The sequence below is a fragment of the Pituophis catenifer genome, unplaced genomic scaffold (genome assembly GCF_029215685.1).
Source record: "Pituophis catenifer annectens isolate HBS135680 unplaced genomic scaffold, rPitCat1.0.hap2 SCAF_10, whole genome shotgun sequence".
NCBI lineage: Eukaryota > Metazoa > Chordata > Lepidosauria > Squamata > Colubridae > Pituophis > Pituophis catenifer.
Window position 1 is genome coordinate 20,519,323 of NW_027256890.1, and position 23,789 is coordinate 20,543,111.

The 23,789-nt window shown below is 43.2% G+C and overlaps 1 protein-coding gene across 1 annotated transcript; it reads right to left on the reverse strand.

Moving 5' to 3' along the window:
• Window positions 1–4,481: 4,481 nt before the first annotated feature.
• Window positions 4,482–22,808, reverse strand: FCER1G (Fc epsilon receptor Ig). The gene is made up of 5 exons (XM_070950927.1): window positions 22,739–22,808; window positions 14,132–14,223; window positions 13,807–13,857; window positions 13,275–13,295; window positions 4,482–4,939 (listed from the first exon to the last, which is right to left on the reverse strand). Exons 1-5 carry the CDS (start codon window positions 22,788–22,790, stop codon window positions 4,841–4,843), a joined length of 315 nt encoding a protein of 104 aa, XP_070807028.1. The 5' UTR covers window positions 22,791–22,808; the 3' UTR covers window positions 4,482–4,840.
• Window positions 22,809–23,789: the final 981 nt, after the last annotated feature.

The window sequence follows — 23,789 nt, forward strand, 5'->3', positions numbered from 1 at the left end:
CAAGATTGGCGGATGGGTTGGGAGCAGATTCAAGAGAGGGAGAAGCGGCCTAGGATCCTTATTCCTCTTTAACGCGATGAAAGCGAGTTTTTTTTTTTTAAATGGAAAGGAGTTCAAAAAGCATGGACTCCTTTTTTTAAAAAAAAAAATCACTTTTGCTCTCTTTTTTTTTTTTAAAGTTCTCCAGCTGAGACTTCCACAGACTCCCCTTAAAAACCTCTAAAAATTCAAATGCACTCCAATGCCACGCCTTCCCGCCTGTGTATTTGAAACGGAACTCCGTATTCCCAATATTTATTTTGCTGAAACGCAAAGACCGGAAGTGTTCTACCCTTTCCTATATCTATGCCACGGGCCGGTCTGCACATCCGGCTCCTTGTCTCGCGGGAGTGGATGGGAAAGAGAGGCGGGTGGAACGCCTCGTTCGGATCACGTGGTTCCCTGTTTCCCGGGCTGTGGAGCACGTGCTCTGCTCTCCTCCTCAACCCAAACCCAAAACCCACCAAAGTAAAGGAGAGAAAAGAGAAAAATATTCCGATTTTTATTCCCAAATAAATAATATATCTAAAGCAGTGTTGTAAGACAGGTGGACTTCAATTCCCAGAATTCCATAGAGAGATGAGAGAAAGAGAAAGAGACATTATAGATGAGAAAGATATAGAGAGAGATGATATATGTGAGAGAAAGATTATAGAGAGATGAGAGAGTATAGAGAGAGATAGATGACAGAGAAAGAGATTTTTTTTTTTTAATTTGATTTATATGCCGCTCTTCTCCGGAGACTCAGGGCGGCTTACAGTGCGTTAAGCAATAGACGTCATACTTTTGTATATATTTATACGAAGTCAGTTTATTGCCCCCACAAACTGGGTCCTCATTTCACCTACCTTAGAAAGGATGGAAGGCTGAGTCAACCTTGAGCCTTGGAGAGATTCGAACCTGCAGTAATTGCAGGCAGCTGGTCTTAATAACCAGCTTAATAACAGGGTGTCTTAGACCACTGTACTACCAAGATTAGAGAGAGATGAGAGTATAGAGAGATGAGGGAGAGAGATTATAGATGAGATAAATAGATGAGAGAGATTATAGATAGATGAGAGAAATAGATGAGAGAGAGATGAGAGTATAGAGAGAGATAGAGAGATGAGAGAGAGAAACATAGAAGAGATAAATAGATGAGATAGATGAGAGAGATAGAGAGATGAGAGAGATGATATAGGTGAGAGAGAAAGAGATTATAGATAGATGAGAGAAAGATGACAGATGACAGAGAGAGACTATAGATTATAGATAGATGAGAGAGATAGATGAGAGATAGATGAGAGAGTATAGAGAGAGATAGAGAGATGAGAAAGAGAAAGATTATAGATGAGATAAATAGATGAGAGAGATTATAGATAGATGAGAGAGATTATATCGGTGAGAGAAAGAGATTATAGATAGATGAGATAGATGAGAGAGATTATAGAGATGAGAGTATAGATGAGAGATAGATGAGATATAGAGAGATGAGAGATTATAGAGATGAGATAGAGAGATGAGAGAGAGAGAAAGAGATAGATGAGAGAGAGAAAGATGAGAGATGAGAGATTATAGAGAGATAGATGAGAGAGATTAGATAGATGAGAGAGATTATAGAGAGAGATCATATAGGTGAGAGAAAGAGAGTGATTATAGATAGATGAGATGACAGAGATTATAGATAGATGAGAGAGAAAGATTATAGAGAGATAGATGAGAGAGGGATTATAGAGAGATGAGAGAGAGAGAGATGAGAGAGAGAGAGATGAGAGAGAGAGATGATAGATGATAGAGAGGTAGATAGAAAGATAGATATACTGTAGATAGATATAAATATTGTAGATAGACGATAAAGAGAGAGATGAGAGAGAGATCGATCCTGCCTTTATTCTTTTTTCAAATAACTCAGGATGACAAAATCCCTGAATTTCATGCCCAAATCCACTATTCTTGTTTAGACTTGAATTACAATTTTGGACAAGACCCAAAATCCAGCAAGTTGTGGACTTGTGTTTGTGTGGGTGTGTTTTTTTGTTTTTTTTTTTAAATCAGTTTCCCTTCTTTCCTCCTGTAGCCTCTTCATCTTTTGATTGATCCTGTGATGAAGAAGCTATAGCTGGAAAGATAAAAACGTTTTTTTCACTCATGCGTGCCTACACAGAGACTCCACAACACGTGAGATTTTTGGCTTTGTCCAAAACTGCCATAAAGTCCAAACAAGGACAGTGGAATTCTCTAAGCCACGGCTTCTTTTTTTTTAATTTTTATTTATTTACATTTCTATGCAGGGTTTCTTGGCTTTGCTGCTTGGTAAAAGTATTAGACATCGGGAGAATTTAATGTCTCTGGATTTTCTTTTTTTTCTAGGGAGATTTTTTCCCCCAAAGGGTTCCCTTTGCAACCCCTTCTACAAATGCCACTCACAAATATATAAAAGCAAAAAAACAAACAAAAAAAAAACATAAGCCCAACCAGCAAACCACTTTCGTTTCTAACCATTTCCTTTTTGATTTTCTTAATAGCTTTGGTCAAATTCTATGAAACTGCCTAAAGTCAAGTCAATTCAGCTTTGAGGTGCCGGATATCTTTTGAGCCATCCATAAAGCACAGGATGTACAATTCGGGATAAAGAGAGAATTATAAAAAAAAAAACTAGGCAAAAAAAATATGAACAAAGGCAGGATACAAATAAATAGAATAGAGCTGGAAGGGGGGGAACCTTAGAGGTCTTCTAGTCCAGCCCCCTGCTCAAAGAGGAAAACCTATGCTATTTCAAATAAGTGGCTGTCTATAGTCTCTTCTTAAAAACCTCCAGGGATGGAGCACCCACGATTTCTGGTGGCAGGCTGTTCCACTGGCTAAAGACGTAAAGGAAAATAAAAAGAACAGCAGAATATCAGATCGAAAACCCAGAACATTTCCTTGCTTTTCAAATTCAGTTGATTCTGAGATTAACCCAGCTGGCTTAATTTGGGGCTGAAAAATTATTGGAACAGGACTTTTATCAACATGGATAAATTGCTAAATTTTGGACTCGTCGGTTTATGTCATTTAGCCAATGAAAGCCACAAATATTTGCCGCATCGTATCTTTGAATCCTCGGCTGCTTAAGTTGATGAAGACAACGTTGATATCCGGAGCGCTGATTTGGTGAGTTGTTCATTATAAAGCAATTTATAGACAGCTGTTAGCGACTGTGTTAAAACCGACAAAAGATTTATTTATTTATTATGTATGTATGTATTAAACCAATGTATATACAGCTGCCCATTTCACAGGCCAGGCACCTTACAAGATCAAAAATCAAAACAGGCAGAAAAAAAAAAGAAAGCATAAATTCCACCACGCCTCTTAACGCAACCGAGAAAGATAAATTTCCCGTTTTCAATTGGCGGAAGAAAGCTGCGTTCGTTTACAGGTAGTCTTCGACTTACGGCTGTTCGTTTAACGACGGTTTGGAGTTACTGGGAAAAGTGACTTGGGACCAGTGCTCACAATCCCCTTGCAGCATCTCGAACTAAATTAGAGCGCTGGTCATGTATTGATGATGGTTGTGGCATCTCTCGTTGGCTAAACAAATGTGGCAAGGAAACTCGTAAAATGGGAAAAAGGAAAGAGGAAGGAAGGAGAAGGAAGGAGGGAAGGAGACGAAAGAAGGAAGGAAGGAGAGGGAAAGGAAGGAAGGAGAGGGAAGGAGAGGAAAAAAAGGAAGGAAGGAAGGAGAAGGAAGGAGGGAAGGAGACAAAAGAAGGAAGGAAGGAGAGGAAAGGAAGGAAGGAAGGAGAAGGAAGGAGAGGAAAAAAGGAAGGAAGGAAGGAGAAGGAAGGAGGGAAGGAGACGAAAGAAGGAAGGAAGGAGAGGGAAAGAAAGGAAGGAGAGGGAAGGAGAGGAAAAAAGGAAGGAAGGAAGGAGAAGGAAGGAGGGAAGGAGACGAAAGAAGGAAGGAAGGAGAGGGAAAGGAAGGAAGGAGAGGGAAGGAGAGGAAAAAAGGAAGGAAGGAAGGAAGGAGAAGGAAGGAGGGAAGGAGACGAAAGAAGGAAGGAAGGAGAGGGAAGGAGACAAAAGAAGGAAGGAAGGAGAGGAAAGGAAGGAAGGAGAGGGAAAGGAAGGAAGGAGAGGGAAAGGAAAAGTAGAGGGAAGGAGAGGAAAAAAGGAAGGAAGGAAGGAGAAGGAAGGAGGGAAGGAGACAAAAGAAGGAAGGAAGGAGAGGAAAGAAGGGAGGAAGGAGAAGGAAGGAGAGGAAAAAAGAACGGAGAAGGAGGGGAAAGAAGGAAGCGGAGGGAAGGAGAGGAAGGAAGGAAAGAAAAAGAAAGAAAAAAACGATAGAGAAGATAGAGAATAATGTAGAAGATAGCTAGCTGGATGGATGGATAGATGGATAGATAGATAGATAGATAGATAGATAGATAGATAGATAGATAGATAGATAGATAGATAGATAGATAGATAGATATGGATGGAGAGATGATAGACAGATTCACTTCACCACCATGGCCAAAAGGTCACAAAATCAAGACCAACTCACTTTTAACAATTTCCTTGCTTGGAAATTGGAATGGGAGCCTGTCGTCTGCTGCAGCCGTAAGTCGAGGACTAGCAAAAATAGCCCAAATAATAATAATAATAATAATTCAGGAGGATTCCAAGGCACCCACTATTGTGAGCCTCCCTTTTTGCGTTGTCAAAAATTCATATTTCTGGAAGAAGAAAAGAATTGCTACCCAAAAGGTCCTTCTGGTTTTTGGCTTCTCTCCTGACACCAAATTTGGCCGAGATTTGGCCGGGAAAGTATATCCAGAAGTCGTACGAAGACAGGTGTTTATTCTTCTGAGGGTGTCTTCCTTGGAGGTAGCCCTTCGGGGGGCGTTTTCGAATCTTTCAGCGTGCTGTATGGTTGTACTTCCTGAACCTCCAGACCCTGCAAGGGGGGAAAAAAAACACTACGGAGTGACTTAAGAACTTAGAATTTAGAATAACTTCATGGTCACTTTGAATGGACACTCGCCGGCATACGTTAAAAGGAAATTGCGTTGCATAACAGCTCTCCACCTCCAATATACACTACATACACTCTCTATTTATTTATCGATCTTATCCCTTCTTTCCTGCTCTATCTCTATCTATCTATCTATCTATCTATCTATCTATCTATCTATCTATCTATCTATCTATCTATCTATCTAATCTATCAATCTCTTCTGCTATCTATCTATCTATCTATCTTTATTTCTATCTGTTCCTGTCTTCTTTTCTTCCTTCCTTCTGTGCCTGCCTGCCCGCCTGCCTGCCTGCCTGTCTGATCTATCTTATCTATCTATCTATCTATCTATCTATCTATCTATCTATCTATCTATTCTATCATCTCTATCTATCTGTCTATCATCTCATCTATCTCTCTATCTATATCTATCTATCTATCAATCTATCTATCTATCTATCATCTCTATCATCTCTATCTATCATCTCTCAATCTATCTGTCTATCATTTCATCTATCTATCTAATATCTCTCTCATCTATCTATCATCTATCATCTCTATCATCGCTATCTATCTTATCTGTCATCTCTCATCTCTATCTATTATTTCATCTATTATCTCTTGTTAGAAACTGGATCTAGCCCAATAACTCAAAGACATAGCCCAATTCTTTTCAGTAGTTTTATTGTTGGTCTGTTGGTACTGGAGGTCACTGACCTTGTACCTTTCTCTTTCAGGTATACATCTGGAATCAACTGTGGAACATGTGGTTGGCCCTTTTGTACCCAGGAGGAGGGGTCAAGAGGTAAGGAGTGGTTACAGGGATTATGGGATATGTGGTTAGTTAACCCTTGAAGGACCGGGTGGTCAGGGAGAAGTAATAGTTAGGCATTTATCATGACAAAACCCCCTCTAAATGCCTAACTGGATACCAGGGGTAATGTATGCGCACATACAGGAAATACACAAGTACAGACATGAATTACAAGCAAACACGCATTTTTGACATTAGGTAAGCATGTTGTTTATGTGGTAGGGGTTTAGTGAGAATATCTGCTGTTTGCTCCTCTGTGTCACAGTGTACTGCTCTAATGAATCCTATCTCTGAAAACTGCCTGACGTGTTTGTATTTAATGTCAATGTGTCTAGAACGCTGACCTATGGCATCGGCCCTAGAGATCTCTATTGCTGCTTTGTTGTCTTCGTGGATAACTATTGGATATGAGGGTTCAGCCCAGATGTCGCAGAGCAGGTCATCGAACCATACTAAATTGTTTGCGGCCTTTGATAGGCAAACAAATTCTGCTTCCGTGGTTGATGTGGCCACCAGTTTTTGCTTTCCAGTGTACCAATGGATGGGGCAATTGTTGAGTAGTAGCACGTAGCCAGAGGTGCTTTTTCTGCATCCTATGTCCCCAGCCCAGTCAGCGTCAGCATAGCAGGTTAGCTTTGGTTTCTCGGATGTTTCTGGTTCTAGGCAGAGTAGGGCATCCGCGCTGAATTTTAAGTATCTGAGTAGTCTTTTGATGGCGTTCCAGTGTATTAACGTGGGCTTGCTTACATGCCTGGACAGTAGATTGACGGCTAAGGCGATGTCGGGCCTGGTCCAGTTGGATATGTATAGCAGTGACCCTATCGTTGATCTATACAGTTTGTTGTCTGTGAAGGGTTCAGATTCCTCGTACATGGTCTTCAGGAACTCAGGCTGCATGGGGGTCTCGCTGGGTTTTGCTTCGGACATGTTGCATTTGGACAGCAGCTCGATGATCTTTTCTCTCTGGGAGAGGCGGAAGCCCTTGTTGGTTTTTATCACTTGGACCCCTAGGTACCTGTCAATCTTCCCGAGTGACTTTAGGGAGAAGTGGCTACCCAGGTCGGTGGCGAACTTGTCACATCTGTCCTTGTGTTTGCTGATGTACAAGATGTCGTCCACGTAAACGAGCACACCTTCGAATGTGTTGTTTTCTCTCCTCGTAAAGAAACATTTGTCGGCTGAGGTGGCCTCGAAGCCCATGGATCTGAGGGCCTTGGCCAGGCAGTCATACCACCTTTTGCCTGACTGCTTGAGTCCGTACAGGCTTTTGTTCAGCAGCCAGGTTTGGTCCTCGCCTTTGTTGTATCCAGGCAGCGCCTTGACGTATATTTCTTTGTCCAACTCGGCGTGCAGGTACGCTGTTTGCACGTCGAACTGGAAGACCTCCAAGCCTAGGATGGTGGCTATCACCAGGGCGCTTTTGACGCTCTCCGCCCTGACGGTTGGCGAGTAGGTGTCTGTATAGTCTTCGGGGTATCTTTGGGCGAAACCCTGTGCGACTAATCTTGCCTTGTATAGGACCTTGTTGTCCTCTAATGTCTTGACCCTGAACACCCATTTGGTTCCTATTGGTTTTTTGTCCCCTGGAACTTGGGCAGGTGAGTATACCTGGAGGTTCCTTAGGCTTTCCATCTCCTTCTCCATGGCAGACATCCATTTTTCTTTTTCTTCCTGGGGGAGCCCGAGGATGTCCTCATATGAGCTGGGCGTGAAATGGGTGTTGTGGATGGTCATAACGTAGTCCTCTAACTTCTTTGGTAGCTTGTTTCTGGTTCCTCTGATTGGCCTGCTGGGGGTTGGTTCGGTTTCCTGCATGTTGTCTGCCTCATTATCCGTTAGGTCATCTATCTTCAGTGAGGGGTGCCCTTCTTTCCAACCTTTGACGCTTGCCTTGCGATGGTTGGCTTTGTGCCCTGTGATCTCTCTGACCTCCCTTTCCCCTTGGTCATGCTCGAACGTGACCCTATTGGTTGGGATGTCATTGGAGTGTACCCTCGACCAGTTTGCGTTTTCGTGGAAACTGGCTGATCTGGAAACCACAAAACGGTTATTGTTGTCGACAAATCTGTAGCCCTTTGTGCCCGGTTCGTAACCCACGAACCTTAACCTTTTTGATAATTTTTCCCCCTTTCTTCTTAGCTGCCTGGGAATGTGGACATCAGCTGGGGCGCCGAATATGTGTAAGTGAGCAATGTTGGGCTTTCTGTTGTATAGCATCTCGTATGGTGTCTTATTGATAGAGCTTGACCACAGTCTATTCAGGGTGTAATTGGCGTAGTGTAATGCCTCTGACCAGAAATGCTGCCCCATCTCAGCATCCTCCAGGGCGCATCTCATCATGGTTTGCAACATCCCGTTTTTTCTCTCTGAGACTCCATTTTGGAAGGGGGAGAAAGGTGAAGAGGTGTAATGCGCTATGCCCTGCTCCCTCAGCCACCTTGTGAACTCTTTGGCCATGAACTCTGAGCCCCTATCGGTCATTATCTGCCTTATTCTCATGTTGTGTTGCATGTCTACTCTCCTGTGGAATTCTTTAAACCTTTGGAACACTTCATTTTTGTGTCTCAGGGAGTAGACATACCCGTACCTGGTGTAGTCATCTACAATCGTGAGGAAGAACCGCTTCCTATGTCCTACAGAGGGTTTCATTGGCCCTACCAAGTCCATATGCACCAATTGGAAGGGGTATTCCGTGGTTCGTTTGGATCCCCTGGGGATGGCCTTAACCTTGATCTTAGAACGCTTACAAACTGAACACTCCAAGTAGTTTTCGCAGTTCTTTACTTTGAGACCCTCGGTACATTCCGTCATTTTCTTTACAATGGGGAAGCTTATGTGTCCCAGTCTCCTGTGGAGGAGATGGGCGCAGTTATCATGCAGTGGCTTGCCGATAGATACGGACTTGCTTGTCTTCTCATGGCTACTTCCTGCCTCCTGCTGCACCCCCTCTGTTTCTGGATACTTATCTATCCTGTGGTTTGTGCTGGTATCAATGCCTTCTTCCTCTCTTGCATTGGGTGTGAAGTAGGGGAGTCCCTCGTGTATGGTTACCTTTCCTATCTCTTTCCCCTGCTTGATCAAGTGTGCCTTTCCATCTTTAAACTTTATTTCTATATTTGTGTCTCGTGTTAGCCTCGTGATGGCCAGCACATTGTGGGGAATCTCTGGTATGTACAGTACCTCCTTTAAGTCCCCTAGCTGTGTGATGTGTACGTTTCCTTTCCCCACTACTCTGACCTTGCTTTGGTTTGCCACCTTTATCTCTGAGTCTATTTTTGTGAGTGAGTCTAGCAGCTCTGGGTTACAGGTAGTGTGACTTGTGGCCCCTGAATCTAGAAGCCATGAGTTTCTCTCTATCTTGTGTTTGTCATCTGGGTCATCGTGCCTGATCCCGTACATGGAGCCAGAGCTACTCTCCCTGGAGTGGTCTCTGCGCTCGTGGTGTTTCTTGGGGTTGGGTGACCATCCTCGCCCCCTTTCCTTTGGGTACCTGCGTTCAGGTGACCTTCCCCCTCTACTGTCGTGCTGCCCCCTATCCCTATGGTTCCTGGGGCAATCCTTTTTTAAGTGGTTCCTCGATCCACAAGCATAACATTCTGAGGTATCCCTGGCCCTATCCTGGAAATCCACCCTCTTTGTGGGTCTGGGGTCCCCTTTGGCTAGTTGGCGTTCCCTCCTCAGGGTGTCCTCTGCAACAAGCTGACTGGTCAGTGAGCCTAGTGTGAGGTATTGCATGTTGAGGCTATTTAGTTGGGTCATGAATATGTCCCAGCTGCTATCAAGAGAGTTTATGATTATGCTTATCATGCTCTCTTCAGTGATGATTTCCCCCCTCTGCATGAGTTCTGTCCTTGCAGCATTCATCTTTAAGATGTGCTCACTCATGGGGACCCCTGCCTTATGCTTGGTGGAGTGGAACTCCCTGGATAGTCTAGTGGTGGTGGCTCTGCTTTGGCTATAAAACAGGTTACATAATTTTTGCATAATATCATAAACAGTTAGATTGTCCTCAATAGATGGATACATAGCGGATGGAATGGAGGTTAACATGATGCAAAATGCCCTGTGATGAATGCAGTCAATTTCCAGTGACCAGGGCTTTTGGGGAGGTTTGTTAGCTAGGAACAGTGCATTCTCTCTCATGAGAGCAACTCTTAATTGTTGGCTCCACTCTATAATATTACCCCCATCTAACTGCAGTTTTGGCAAATTGGCATAATTTGCCCCAGAAATGTTAGTAAGGTTACTTACTGGGGGGAGCTGTCCATGGTCCAAGTTGTGATTAAATTCACAATAAGGCTTTGGGATGTCTGTGGCCATTCTGTACTTGCTTGGATCTATGTAACTTGCTTCTCTTATTACAGGCAGGTACTGGGCATGCGCGAAGCTCATTCCGCGCTGGAGTCCATCGGGTGAGGTTCCTGTTGCTGGAGCTCCCAGGCCTAGGCCTAGGCCCGTCGGTGGGAGGCTGGACCCGCCTCCGGTGGGTCCGAAGATCCCTCCCTGAGGTGGACACCACTGCTGGATGGCCGGATCCCCGGCGAAGAAGGGCAGAAGGTGAGGGGGCGACGCGGTCGTAAGTCGAGGACTTTCGCGGGTCGGCGGCGCGGCAGCAGCGGAGGTCGTAGGTTGAGGACTTCCTGCTCCCGGCGGCTCGGCGGCAATGGCGGCGGCGGCGGCTGATCCTCCCTCGTGGTCGCTGGTCCCTGGTCGCGTGGACTGGCCTGATGGGTGTCGTGGTGTTGGTGAGTAGCCGGTCCTTCTCTTCTGCCTCGGGCCTCGCGTTGTCGGTGTAGCGGGTGGTGAGTTCGAGTCCTGCGGTTGACTTTTCCTGCAGGCGGGCGGTCTTTTGTGCCGGTTGCTGGTGCGCGCGGAGTTTTTTGTGGGCTGTGCCTCGGTTGCCTGGTCTCTGTTGGTTGTCCTGGCCTTCTTGTGCCCCCCGGGATTTTTCTTCGATTTATTGAGTGCCGCGGGAGGCTCGAAAGCAGAGCCTAGGGCAGCGGTGATGGTCTCGATTGCCTTTTGCAACTCGAGATCGGTGGGCGTTTTTCTTTTTGTTATTGCGATCTCTTCGTGGTCGCTTTCAGAGTTGGGCTCTTCGTAGTCACTTTCTGAGTCTCCCTCGTCTGTTTCGGGGTTCGGGCATTTTCGCGCCAAGGGATTCAAATCCTGGCTTCCCATTGGCTGGTGCTCGTCCCAAGATGGCCGCCGGGAAGGGGGCGCGGAGATGGATTCTGCCGGCTCAGGGTCATCGGGTTGGGGTGGCTTACCCTTTTTTGCTGGCTTTTCTTTCTCTGTGGTCTTTGGGGCCTCGATCGCTGCTTCTTGTTGCTCGAAGAGGCTTTGAAGGTCCGCGATGAGGTTTTCTTTGTTGCTGTTTCCCTCCATCAGTTTCAGGATGGAGAGTTTGAATTTATTCATTTTCTGTGCTGTTTCTTCTTCCGGGGCGATGATTTCCTTGGATGGCCCCTCTTCATCTGATTGTGAGTCCAGGCTGGAGTCCTGTTCGCTTCCAGCTTCTGTCTCCTCCATGGCTGTGGCTTCGGTTGCAAGCTTCTCAGCCATCTTCTTGGTAAGAGCTCTGGTCTGTGCTCTGTTTGCTTCTTCAGGATAGGTGTTGGGTTCAGTCATTGTCTGGAGTTATGGGCAACCGACCTCTGCTACCATTCTGTTAGAAACTGGATCTAGCCCAATAACTCAAAGACATAGCCCAATTCTTTTCAGTAGTTTTATTGTTGGTCTGTTGGTACTGGAGGTCACTGACCTTGTACCTTTCTCTTTCAGGTATACATCTGGAATCAACTGTGGAACATGTGGTTGGCCCTTTTGTACCCAGGAGGAGGGGTCAAGAGGTAAGGAGTGGTTACAGGGATTATGGGATATGTGGTTAGTTAACCCTTGAAGGACCGGGTGGTCAGGGAGAAGTAATAGTTAGGCATTTATCATGACATCTCTCTCAACTATCATCTCTATCATCGCTATCATCCCTATCTATCTTATCTATCATCTCTCTCAACTATCTGTCTATCATCTCATCTATCTATCTATCTATCTATCTATCTATATATATATATCAATCTAATCTATCTATCTATCATCTCTATCATCTCTATCTATCTTATCTATCATCTCTCATCTCTATTATTTCATCTATCTATTATCTCTCTCAACTATCATCTCTATCATCTCTATCATCGCTATCTATCTTATCTATCATCTCAACTATCTGTCTATCATCTCATCTATCTATCTATCTATCTATCTATATATATATATATATATCAATCTAATCTATCTATCTATCATCTCTATCATCTCTATCTATCTCTCATCTCTCATCTCTATCTATCTGTCTATAATTTCATCTATCTATCTATTATCTCTCTCATCTATCTCTCATCTCTCTCATCGCTATCTATCTTATCTATCATCTCTCTCAACTCTGTATCATCTCATCTATCTATCTCTCTATCTATATTTATCTATCAATCTAATCTATCTCTCTATCTATCTATCTATCTATCTATCTATCTATCTATCATCTCTATCATCTCTATCTATCTATCTATCTATCATCTCTCATCTATCTATCTGTCTATCATTTAATCTATCTATCTATTATCTCTCTCATCTATCTATCATCTTTCTCAACTCTATGTATCATCTCATCTATCTCTCTCTCTATATATATCTATCAATCTAATCTATCTATCTACAGTATCTATATATCTAATCTATCAATCTCTTCTTTTCTGCTATCTATCTATCTATCTATCTTTATTTCTATCTGTTTCTGTCTTCTTTCCTTCCTTCCTTCCTTCTGTGACTGCCTGTCTGTCTGATCTAATCTATCTATCTATCTATCTATCTACCCACGCGATCATCAGGGGCTTTTTTTTTTTTTTTTTACTTTTAAAAGCATTTTTTCGGCCGAAGATGTTGTAGAAAAAATGCTTTTAAAAGTTTTTTTTAAAAAGCCTCCGATGAGGTGGGCGGGGTAAGCAAGCGGCGACCGGGCCGGGGACCGGTTCGGGGGCGTGGCCAGCCAATGTTATTACTGGTTCTCTGAACTACTACAATTTTTTACTACCGGTTCGTGCGAACCGAGAGCAACCTACCACTGTTTTGCAGACTCAGAAAAAGGCTTCTTAATGCTCCTTTTTCAGCGCTGCACAGTAGCGCCTGTGGCTCTCATGCATGCGAAGCGTGTGTTTGGCATGCACCGCGCACATGTGCGCACGAAGGAAACCGGTAGTGAAGCGAAGCGGTAGCAAGACTTCCGAGCATTTAACCCCGGTGTGAAACCCACCTCTGTTGCCCTTCTCACTGCAGGGTTATGATTTTAATCAGCGTTTTAACAAACATCCTTAGGGTGGAAGGAAAAGAAAGAAAGGCCCCCTTTTTCTAGGCCGAAATATCATTTGGGGGGGGGGGGTGAAAGGAGCCGAGTGCGAAACTTACCGTATAGATGCCTTCCACTTTCTGGAAAACGGAGGAGAAAAAGGATTAAAATGCGGAGCCACAAGACGGAACCCCCGTTCCCCCAAAATCCTCCCTTGTAACGGGAAGGGTTTGATGCATACAGGTTGTCCCCGACTTACAACGGTTCATTTAGTGACGGTTCAAAATTACAATGGCACTGGGGGAAAAAAATGGCCGTTTTTCAAAGTTACCACCTTTGCAGCATTCCCCGTGGAAAAAAATTCAGACGCTTGGGCGGCCGGTTCAATATTTACGACAGTCGCAGTACGCCAGGGGTCAGGCCATCCCGTTTTGTGACCCCTTCTGACAAGCAAAGTCAACGGGGTAGCCAGATTCACTTAATGGGGTTTCCCACTTAACAACTGCCGGGGTTCACTTAAACAACCGTGGCGAGAAAAGTCGTAAAATGGGGCAAAGCTCGCTTAACAAATGTCTCGCTTAGCGACATAAATGTTGGGCTCGATTGTGGTCGTAAATCGAGGACAACCTGTAAAATAATTGACAGACTTACCTCGTAGATGGCAGAAGGGGCTGGATACTTGTTCTTCTTCCGATACTGGAACTGATTAAAAAGGAGGAATGAAGAGATTGATAAATCTTGCAATTGACTGATTGATTTGCAAACAAAACTCCGCACTGGTGACAGGAAAGGCATCCGGCCCCTAAAATACTCTGCTAGCTCCATTCATTTGCCCAGGCTCCACCCCGCAAGGGATTATGGGGTTTGTTAAATGAAGATGAATAAAGAGATGGATAAATAATTACAAAAAATTCCATTGTCATGTCTGGAGTTCAGGATTGAGGCATCTAATTTTCGGGGTTCCCCAGACGCTCACCTTAAGTCGGCAGTAGAGAAAAGTCAGGACGATCCCGTAGAGGAACAGAATCCCATCCAAAATGTAGCATGCCTGCGGTTCTTGTAAAGCTTCTATAAGCACAAGAGGTCAGGGAAGATTTGCAATTAAAAAAATAAACAACCACAGGTAGTCCTCCATTTACGACTGTTCATTTAGTGACCATTCAGAGTTATGACGGTAAAGAGGGGGGGAAATAGGGCCATTTTTTTCACACTTACGACCATTGCAACATCCCCAGGGTCCCCTGATCAAAATTCAGACACTCGGCCACTGGCTCATACTTAGGACGGTCCCCGTTTTGCGACCTTCCGACAAGAGAAGTCAACGGGGAAGCCGGATTCGCTTAACGCCGGGTGACTCAATTGAGAACCTCAGCGGTTCATTTTAACAACAGTGGCAAGGAAGGTGGTAAAATGGAGGAAAATTTGCTTAACTGTCTCGTTTAGCGACAGATATGTTGGGTCAATTGTGGTCATAAGTCGAGGACTGCCTGGAACTAACCATTCTGGGGGATACGACATCCATAAAATAGAAAAGGGGCAGCTTGGCCCTTGTGGTTGCAGAGGAATTCCGAGGCACGGCCAAAATATTTTTTTAAAAGCAAGTGAAAATGGATTTTGTGGGTTTTTTTGGGCACAGGACTATCCCAGTGAGGTCATTCCAGAGGTGGGTTTCAGCAGGTTCTGACCAGTTCTGGAGAACCGGTAGCGGAAATTTTGAATAGTTCGGAGAACCGGTAGTAAAAATTCGGACTGGCCCTGCCCCCATCTATTCTCTGCCTCCCGAGTCCCAGCTGATCAGGAGGAAATGGGGATTTTGCAGTATCCTTCCCCCGGAGTGGAGTGGGAATGGAGATTTTGCAGTATCCTTCCCCCGGAGTGGAGTGGGAATGGAGATTTTGCAGTATTCTTCCCCCAGAATGGAGTGGGAATGGAGATTTTGCAGTATCCTTCCCCCAGAATGGAGTGGGAATGGAGATTTTGCAATATCCTTCCCCTGGAGTGGAGTGGGAATGGAGATTTTGCAGTATCCTTCCCCCAGAATGGAGTGGGAATGGAGATTTTGCAGTATCCTTCCCCTGGAGTGGAGTGGGAATGGAGATTTTGCAATATCCTTCCCCTGGAGTGGAATGGGAATGGAGATTTTGCAGTATCCTTCCCCCGGAGCGGGGAGGGAATGAAGATTTTGCAGTATCCTTCCCCTGGAGTGGGGAGGGAATGAAAATATTGCAGTGTCCTTCCCCTGGAGTGGAGTGGGAATGGAGATTTTGCAGTATCCTTCCCCTGGAGTGGGGAGGGAATGGGGATTTTGCAGTATCCTTCCCCTGCCATGCCCCTCAAGCCACGCCCACCAAGCCACACCCACAGAACCGATAGTAAAAAAATTTGAAACCCACCGCTGCTCTGGTGCCGTTATAACTTGAACCGTCAGTAAATAAATTATTACGAGTCGAGGGCTGTCCGTATATATTTCAATTAAAGATTTAGTCCGTTCTTATCAATAGAGCGGGATGGTTACCGCAAAAAAAAAAAAATCTTTCCTTATCTTAGAACGAAAACAGATGCTTCCTGATTTACAGTTCAACGGAAAACTCCTTATCTCGAGCTAAAACCGATAAATTTTTCTAGAGACAAGACGTTTTGTTTTAAGGGTTTTGCTAAGGATTAGGGTTTTTCGTTTTGTTTTTTTTAATTGTCATAAAATGGCATGACTTTTGCCCATCGCCATCGTTCCTCCCTTTTTCATTTTTCGCAAATGTATCCGAAAATTATTCCCCGCGCAGAGCCCATCGGACATCTCTTCCTGTGAGTCAGACAAGTGTGATGGAGAAAAGAAACTGGCTTTTTTTTAAATAATAATAATAATAATAATAATAATAATAATAATAATAATTAAATCCATGCTGAATATAAGCAAAACAGTCCTGAGCAATGCAATGCAATGACATCCTTTCGTTATTGTCTGTAATGATTTTAGAGGCAAAAGCAGGGGTGAAATCCAGCAGGTTCTGGCGAACCGGTAGCGGAAATTTTGAGCAGTTCGGAGAACCGGCAAATACCACCTCTGGCTGGCCCCAAAATGGGGAGGGAATGGGGATTTTGCAGTATCCTTCCCCTGGAGTGGAGTGGGAATGGAGATTTTGCAACATCCTTCCCCTGCCACGCCCACCAAGCCACACCCACCAAGCCACACCCACAGAACCAGTAGTAAAAAAAAATTGAATTTCACTACTGGGCAAAAAATCAATCCCGGGGCAACGATTTAAGAAGTGGTTTTTTTTTTTTTTTTGGAAAGCCACGTTTTTCCTTCTCCCTCCGCATCACATTTTCTTTTACTGATGTACCCATCAGATTTGATTTTATGGTCGTAAAATGGCGGGAAATTCATTTTGAAGTGTCTCGCTTAGCAGTAGAAATTTTGGGCTCAAATTATAGTCATAAGTCGAGGACTACTCTATAAAAAGGCGATGGAGATGCAGTCTTTTATGACTCCTATTTAAGAATGTCGACCTTAATAAATATAATATATTTATTATATATATTTATTTATATTATATTAAAAAATATAGTATATTTTTTCCTCTTCCGTCGATCAGCCTGGGTTATATTCCTGCAATTCTCAGCTTGGAAACGAATTCAGTGAAAAAGGAATTTGATCCTTCTGGCAACCCCGGAGAATAAATCACAAGTAGTCCTCGTCTTACGGACAATCATTTAACCACCATTCAAAGTTAACAACGGCACTGAAAACAGGGACGAATGACCGGACCTCACTCTTAACGCCTGTCACAGATCTCTGTTTCCAGACGTCGGAAGTAATGCAATAAAAGCAGAATTAACAAATTCAGAGCAAATTGTCGATTCAGCCGGTTCAGGGGAATCGAACCTCCTTCCCGATGCCTCTCGGAAAATTATATTTCCGCTTTAAAATACGGTTCTCGTTTCTTCTTAACAGCTGTTCTGGGAAACCCAATTATGGCGCAATTCGATTTGAGGGGGGGGAAAACATTTGTTTGCGGCTTAAAAATCAGATGAGTATCAAGTTGCTCTCGTCTTGATCTCTGTCCACGATCAGCAAAAACACATTAACGAAACCACAAAACTTGTGTTAATTTCTCATGCTGCGAAGTGAAAAAAATAGTATATATATATTTTTGAGCAAAGAAAATCAAGCCATCGAGTGAGGATTAACCTGGGAGAGAAGCCTGGGAGAATCTGTAAATATCAAGATTCAATCCATGTGTTCAGTTCACCAGGCTGTTTCCTGCCTAAGCAGCGGGTTGGACTAGAAGATCTCTGGGGTCCCTTCCAACTTTCGTTACCCTGAATTATAATTCTACTTAAATAACGTTTTGGGGTTCACCTGTGATTGTGAGCTGTGATTGTAGGATATATAACAAATCCATTTTTATTTTTTTTTTGGCTCCCAAGGAGAACCAGCGCACAAAAAGTTTGAAGCTTTTAATTAAAAATTAAACAATTAATCATATCCAACTTAATTATTAGTTAATAACATTCAGTGAAATGATTCGTCATCAGTCAACGAAGTTATCAACCAATATCCAGGGTGAAATTATAATCAGTAACAATTAAATTATCAACCAATAAAGCAAATCAATTCATAATCCTTTAATTTATCAATAACAAATGATTAATTAATAAGGATTACACAAGCTGTTAATAATAAACTGTTACTTAATAATTAACTAAACCGCTACTTAATTATAAGTAAACTTATTAACTAAATCATTACTTAATAATAATTAACTGAATTACAGATCATGATTGATTTTGAATTAATTGGATTGTCTTTTTAATTTTATCCAAATGTATTTCTTTTATACAAAAAAGAATTACATTCCTTTTTTTTGTTTGTTTGTTTCCTCTCTCATCCCGTCTTTGCATAAGATATATTTATTTTTGTTTTGGGAATTGCTACCCTTCTATCTTTTGATTAATCGTGATTTAGGATGGTCAAACTTTTGGATTAATTACAGGATGCATTTTAGCTCAGTTTTTAAGTAACTGGGAGTAACCCCCAAAACTGCAGATTTTTCCTTTCAGCTTCCTTTTTTTAAAAATCCGCTTCTTTTTCCTTTGTAACCCGTTTCCCCTTTAAAAAGTGATGATGGTGGCAGATGTTTCTTCCCCCCCATCTGCATCCGTGAAGACCAGTTTCTTTTAGTTTCGTTTAACTCAGATTGTTGGTTTCCAGAAACTCAGTCTTCCAGTCCTTCATTTTTTAAAATGGTGATTTATTCATATCCTGGCTTTATTAATTTTGCAAATAAGTCAAGGCAGCAAACATATCCAACACTCTTTCTTTCTCCTATTTTCCCTACAACGACCACCCTGTGAGGTGGGATGGGCTGAGAGAGGGACCTGGACAACGCTGGCTTTCATGCCTAAACAGAACTAGAACTCACCGTCTCCTGGTGATTGGCTCATAGTCACCCAGAAGTCTTTCTTTCATACCTAAGCCAGAACTAGAACTCACCACCTCCTGGTGATTGGCCCAATGTCACCCAGCTGGCTTTCATACCTAAGGCAGGACTAGAACTCCCCATCTCCTGGTGATTGGCTCAAAGTCACCCAGCTGGCTTTTGTGCCTAAGGCAGGACTAGAATTCACGACCTCCTGGTGATTGGCCCAATGTCACCCAGCTGGCTTTCATACCTAAGGCAGGACTAGAATTCACAACCTCCTGGTGATTGGCTCAATGTCACCCAGTTGCCTTTCATGCCTAAGGCAGGACTAGAACTCCCCATCTCCTGGTGATTGGCTCAAAGTCACCCAGCTGGCTTTTGTGCCTAAGGCAGGACTAGAATTCACGACCTCCTGGTGATTGGCCCAATGTCACCCAGCTGCCTTTCATGCCTAAGGCAGGACTAGAACTCCCCATATCCTGGTGATTGGCTCAAAGTCACCTAGCAGGCTTTCATGCCTAAGTCAGAACTAGAATTCACGACCTCCTGGTGATTGGCTCAGTGTCACCCAGTTGCCTTTCATGCCTAAGGCAGGACTAGAATTCACGACCTCCTGGTGATTGGCTCAATATCACCCAGTTGCCTTTCATACCTAAGGCAGAACTAGAATTCACGACCTCCTGGTGATTGGCTCAATGTCACCCAGTTGCCTTTCATGCCTAAGGCAGGACTAGAACTCTCCATCTCCTGGTGATTGGCTCAAAGTCACCTAGCAGGCTTTCATGCCTAAAGTCAGAACTAGAACTCACCACCTCCTGGTGATTGACCCAACGTCACCCAGCTGCCTTTCCTGCCTAAGCAGAACTAGAACTCCCCGTCTCCCGGTGATTGGCCCCAAATCACCCAGAGAGCTTTCCTGGCTAAATTAGGACTTGAACTTGGGGCCTCCCGCTTCCTAGCCCACTGCCTTAACCATTAGACCAAACTGTCTCTTTTCGTTTACATTGTTCGGTAAGGAGATTCCCCACGCCCTGATATCTTGCCCCCCCCCAAAAAAGTACTATATTATGGACAAGAAGCATTTTTTACCTGCGTGGTTTAGAATGCAAGAACTGAGCTGTGTCCAACGCTCGGCTTTTTCAGGCCAACTTTTGGACTTTTAGCTGCTCTCTGAAATCGGAGGATTAAGTTTGGTTTAACCCGTAGAGCCAACATCGGTGTGCAATTCGGTGTGTCTGGTGGTTTGTGTAAATTTAATGACCCAATTATTACATTTCACTCCGGGTGTGAATCTCCCTTTCAAACTCCCTTTCCTTTCCCACAGTCTGAAGTAACCCTTGTGAAAATCTTCCGCATCAGCCACAGAAATGCAGAAAAATGTCTTGAGGTTTCGCAGCTCAGATTTATTAGCCCCGATTAAGCCACCATGGCAACCTGGCTAGAGCTCCGGATCGCGTGAGCAGGCAGCCCTGGTGGATTTTGCAAAGCATCCCATGTTGCTTGGCGTGTCGAGCTCAACCATGGTGGCTCAGTTCGCCAAGAATTGACGTGACCCAATCAAGCCACGATAAACCAGATCAACAAACCAACATTGGCGGGATTGTAACGTTGCAAGATAGGTCAACCAAACCTCCTCCAGATCCTTCTGAAGGACCACAAGATCAGGGAAGAGATGGTTTTGAGTTGCTTTCTGGTCCTTTTTTACTTGTTCTGGTTTTACTAAACCATGTTTTTGTTCTCGCCCAGCTTCCCTAGCTTAAACAAACCATGGTTAGGTTCGGCGTAGCATATCAACACACCGCTTTGATGCAATGCTTAAAGGTTACAAAACAAAATGCTGACGAAAGAATTCTGCAAAGCTAGAAAAGAGAACGAAAAGAGAAACTTAAAACCTTCAGGGGGAAAATTCCCCTTAAGAGAAAGGATTACAAAAATTGGGGATTTTGTAATTTTTAAAATGGATGAGCGCTGGAAGACGTGAGTGAACTCATCAACATTTTAAAAAGAAAGCATTTTTTTTCCCCTGACCAAGGTTTCAGTTCCTTGCTCACCAGCAAGTTCCCAGTCACGTCCATCTGGATGATCAAAGCTGCAAAGGATTATATATATTTGGACTATTCTAAATTTTTTCTGAAGTTAATTTTTATCTTGGGACTCCCTGTACTTACGTGGGAAAGAAATAATTTTATTTTCACTAACCTCTCTTTAAAATTTAGCATCCTATTCAATAAGTGGGAAGAGAAACCAGCAACTTATGGTCTCTCGACTCCAAAAAAAAAAAAAAAAAAAAAGACGACACCCAAATGATATTTTTTTGCTTATTTATTAATTAAATTTTCTGCCTCTCTCTCTAGCCAGCGACTCTGTTCCGCTTGAAATTCCTTAAGCCACAGAATAGCAGCAATTACGGGATGAAAACATTAAAACATCGGACATTAAAACATTAATCTTGATTTGATTATACCCTTCAAAAGTTAGATTTAAAAAAATATATATTTGCTATCCCTCGGGATAATGCCCTCTTCGAAGCAAAATAAATAAAGTTTTAAGTTCAACTCGTCAACTAGAACTCCCGTCTCCTGGTTTCTAACACTTTACCCAGCTCAAATGGAGCCTACATATGAATCCAATGTCCCTCTAAGGTTGATTTTAAGAATCTAAGGTTGGCTTCTCATCTTGGGGGGGGGGAAACCCAGCTTTTCATCTTTGCTATCCTAAATCAACTCCTCCGTTGATGGCAGAATCACTCGCCGATGAATCACGATTTAGAACGGGGCTGCCTTTCCCTCGGCGCTTTCATCCCCGGCTAACAGTGGTTTGGATAAATCCCATTTTTTTGAACTGCCTCCAAACTTCATTAAAAGCACGCATGGAAGCATGCACAATGCCCTAAAGTTAACACAACCAACCTTCGGATTCCAGAAGCGTTGGAGAGATATATATATATATATATATATATATATATATATATATATATATATATATATATATATATATATATATATATATTTTAAAAAAGCTGGTTTAAAACTTTGGGGAGGGTCTCCGAAAGCCTCCCTCGCAAGGGTGGTTGAGAAGGGCCCCTCCCAAGATCTAAGAAGCGAGAACCTATCTTTCTTTCTTTCTTTCTTTCTTTTCTTTCTTTCTTTCTGTCTGTCTGTCTTTCTTTCTGTCTGTCTTTCTATTTCTTTTTCTTTCTTTCTTCTTTCCTTCCTTCCTTCCTTCCTTTTTTCTTTTTTCTTCCTTCCTTCCTTTTTCTTTCTTCCTTCCTTCCTTTTTTTTCTTCCTTACTTCCTCTTTCTTTCTTTCTTTCTTTCTTTCTTTCTTTCTTTCTTTCTTCTTTCTTTCTTTCTTTTCTTTCTTTCTGAAGACAAGAAGACCCCCATCTTAGGGTTTTTAGGGTTAGTTTTAAAATTTTTTAAAATTTTAATATTTATTTTAATTGACAAGTTTTAAATTATGAGCCAAATTTATAAATTATTTTAACTTTATTTTAACTGTGATGTTTGTATAGATGTTTTTATCTGGCTGTTCACCGCCCTGAGTCCGAAAGGAGAAGGGCGGTATAGAAATTCGAATAAATGAAATGAAATGAAATGAAATCTCTCTCCCCCCCCCATCGTTTTTTAATTGCAAATTTATCGCTGTGATGCCGAGTATTGATGGATTCAATGCGTATTCTTTCTCTTTTTTTAGCAATAATACTTGACGCAGTTTATGGATTGTGATTTTTTAAAAAAATTAATATAGTTAGACCACGTATAAACCGACAGACCCGATTTGATCCTAGCAGGTTTTAATCTGTTATTTTATGATTTTTATTCCAGAATTTTGAATTTGTACATTTATTGTGCGTTCTGGTCTCGTTGACTCACAAAAATTCTGTTGTGTTTCAATGATTTTTTTTGGGGGGGGGGGGGCTTTTCGGGTTTGCGAGCGGCCTCTTAAAAGAAAATAAGTGAACAAATAATCAAAACCGGGACCAAATCTCCAATGCTTTGCTAACCTCTGATTTAAATCGTGTTTTAGCTCTAGTTTAATGCTTTAATGGAGATGGGCGGAGGGGTTATGATGCTGACACCCCCCAAAAAACCTCACCCTTTCCATTTCTTTTAATTCTTTCCCTCCCTGACCCACAGATACAAAGGGGTGGACTTTACCTGTTCCGTCGACCACGAAAACAACCAGTATAGCCACGACAGGAATATTCATTTTCGGAGACCCTTGTCCAGAAAAAAGACAAAACTTGTGTTCGCACCGTGTGGCGAGTGCCGGCAAAATCCAGTTGTGTCCCCTAAGTCCGGGGGCTGAGCCGAAGCCTTCAACGCCACCGCCCAGAGCTCAGCAGGATGGACGCAACTAACCACAAGACCCACAACTCTTCCTGCAGTGAGTTGTGAGCTCTGGGTTCTTTTTTAAGCTGACGGGGAGGCCCATCGGCTGAAATAAATTCAGCTTCCGGTTTTCCACTCAGTCTGGAGACAACGAAACCAGTCGGGGGGTGGGAATAACTGGGGAACGATTTCAGGAATCTCGCGGATCGAGTAGATCAAGAGGATCACGGAGAGGGTCCATCCCGGCCTGAGAATCGGATCCCGGATGACGGGAGGTCAGGTTGACCTTGTGCGACCTTAACAGAATTGGAAGGGATCGTGGAGGTCGTCTAGACGACCCCTGCTCGAGCGGGAGTCCCCATGCCAGGTAAGTCCTCAATGTATGATCAAATGGAGACCCGGGTTTCAGCCGCTAAGCGAGACACATGGTTAAAGTGAATCCCTGCGGTTATGAAGTTAGTAACATCTAGATTTTTCTCCCCATGGACTTCCAAAGGGGACATTGGGACCGTCATAAATAAAGAACCAGTCGGCGTCTGAATTTTGATCACGTGACCACGGGGCGGCCGCAACGGTCGTTAAGTGCGAAAAAACAGTCATAAGTCTTTTTTTTCACAGCCAATTTGAAACGTCACTAAATGAATTGTTGTTAAGTCGAGGACTATCTGTACATCAAAGATCTTGCCTTAAGAAATTATATTTTGGCAAGGCCAGACCTCAAACTCAATTAAACCGCTTCCATTATATATCAAAAGCTGGAGCGGTAAGATGGCCTAGAAGTGGAGCTTCTCGCCTCACAATCAGGAGGCTGTGAGTTCGATCCTAGGTAGAGGCAGATATTTCTCTCTCCGGGCATAATGAGAATATTATCTGTTGA

Excerpts from the sequence above, each read along its gene's own strand:
- FCER1G (XM_070950927.1), bottom strand. The coding sequence starts at position 22,790 with ATGAATATTCCTGTCGTGGCTATACTGGTTGTTTTCGTGGTCGACGGA. Across the intron at positions 13,858-14,131 it reads TTCTCTACTGCCGACTTAAG|TTCCAGTATCGGAAGAAGAA; the intron begins GTGAGCGTCTGG and ends CTTTTTAATCAG. Across the intron at positions 13,296-13,806 it reads CCCCTTCTGCCATCTACGAG|AAAGTGGAAGGCATCTATAC; the intron begins GTAAGTCTGTCA and ends TCCGTTTTCCAG.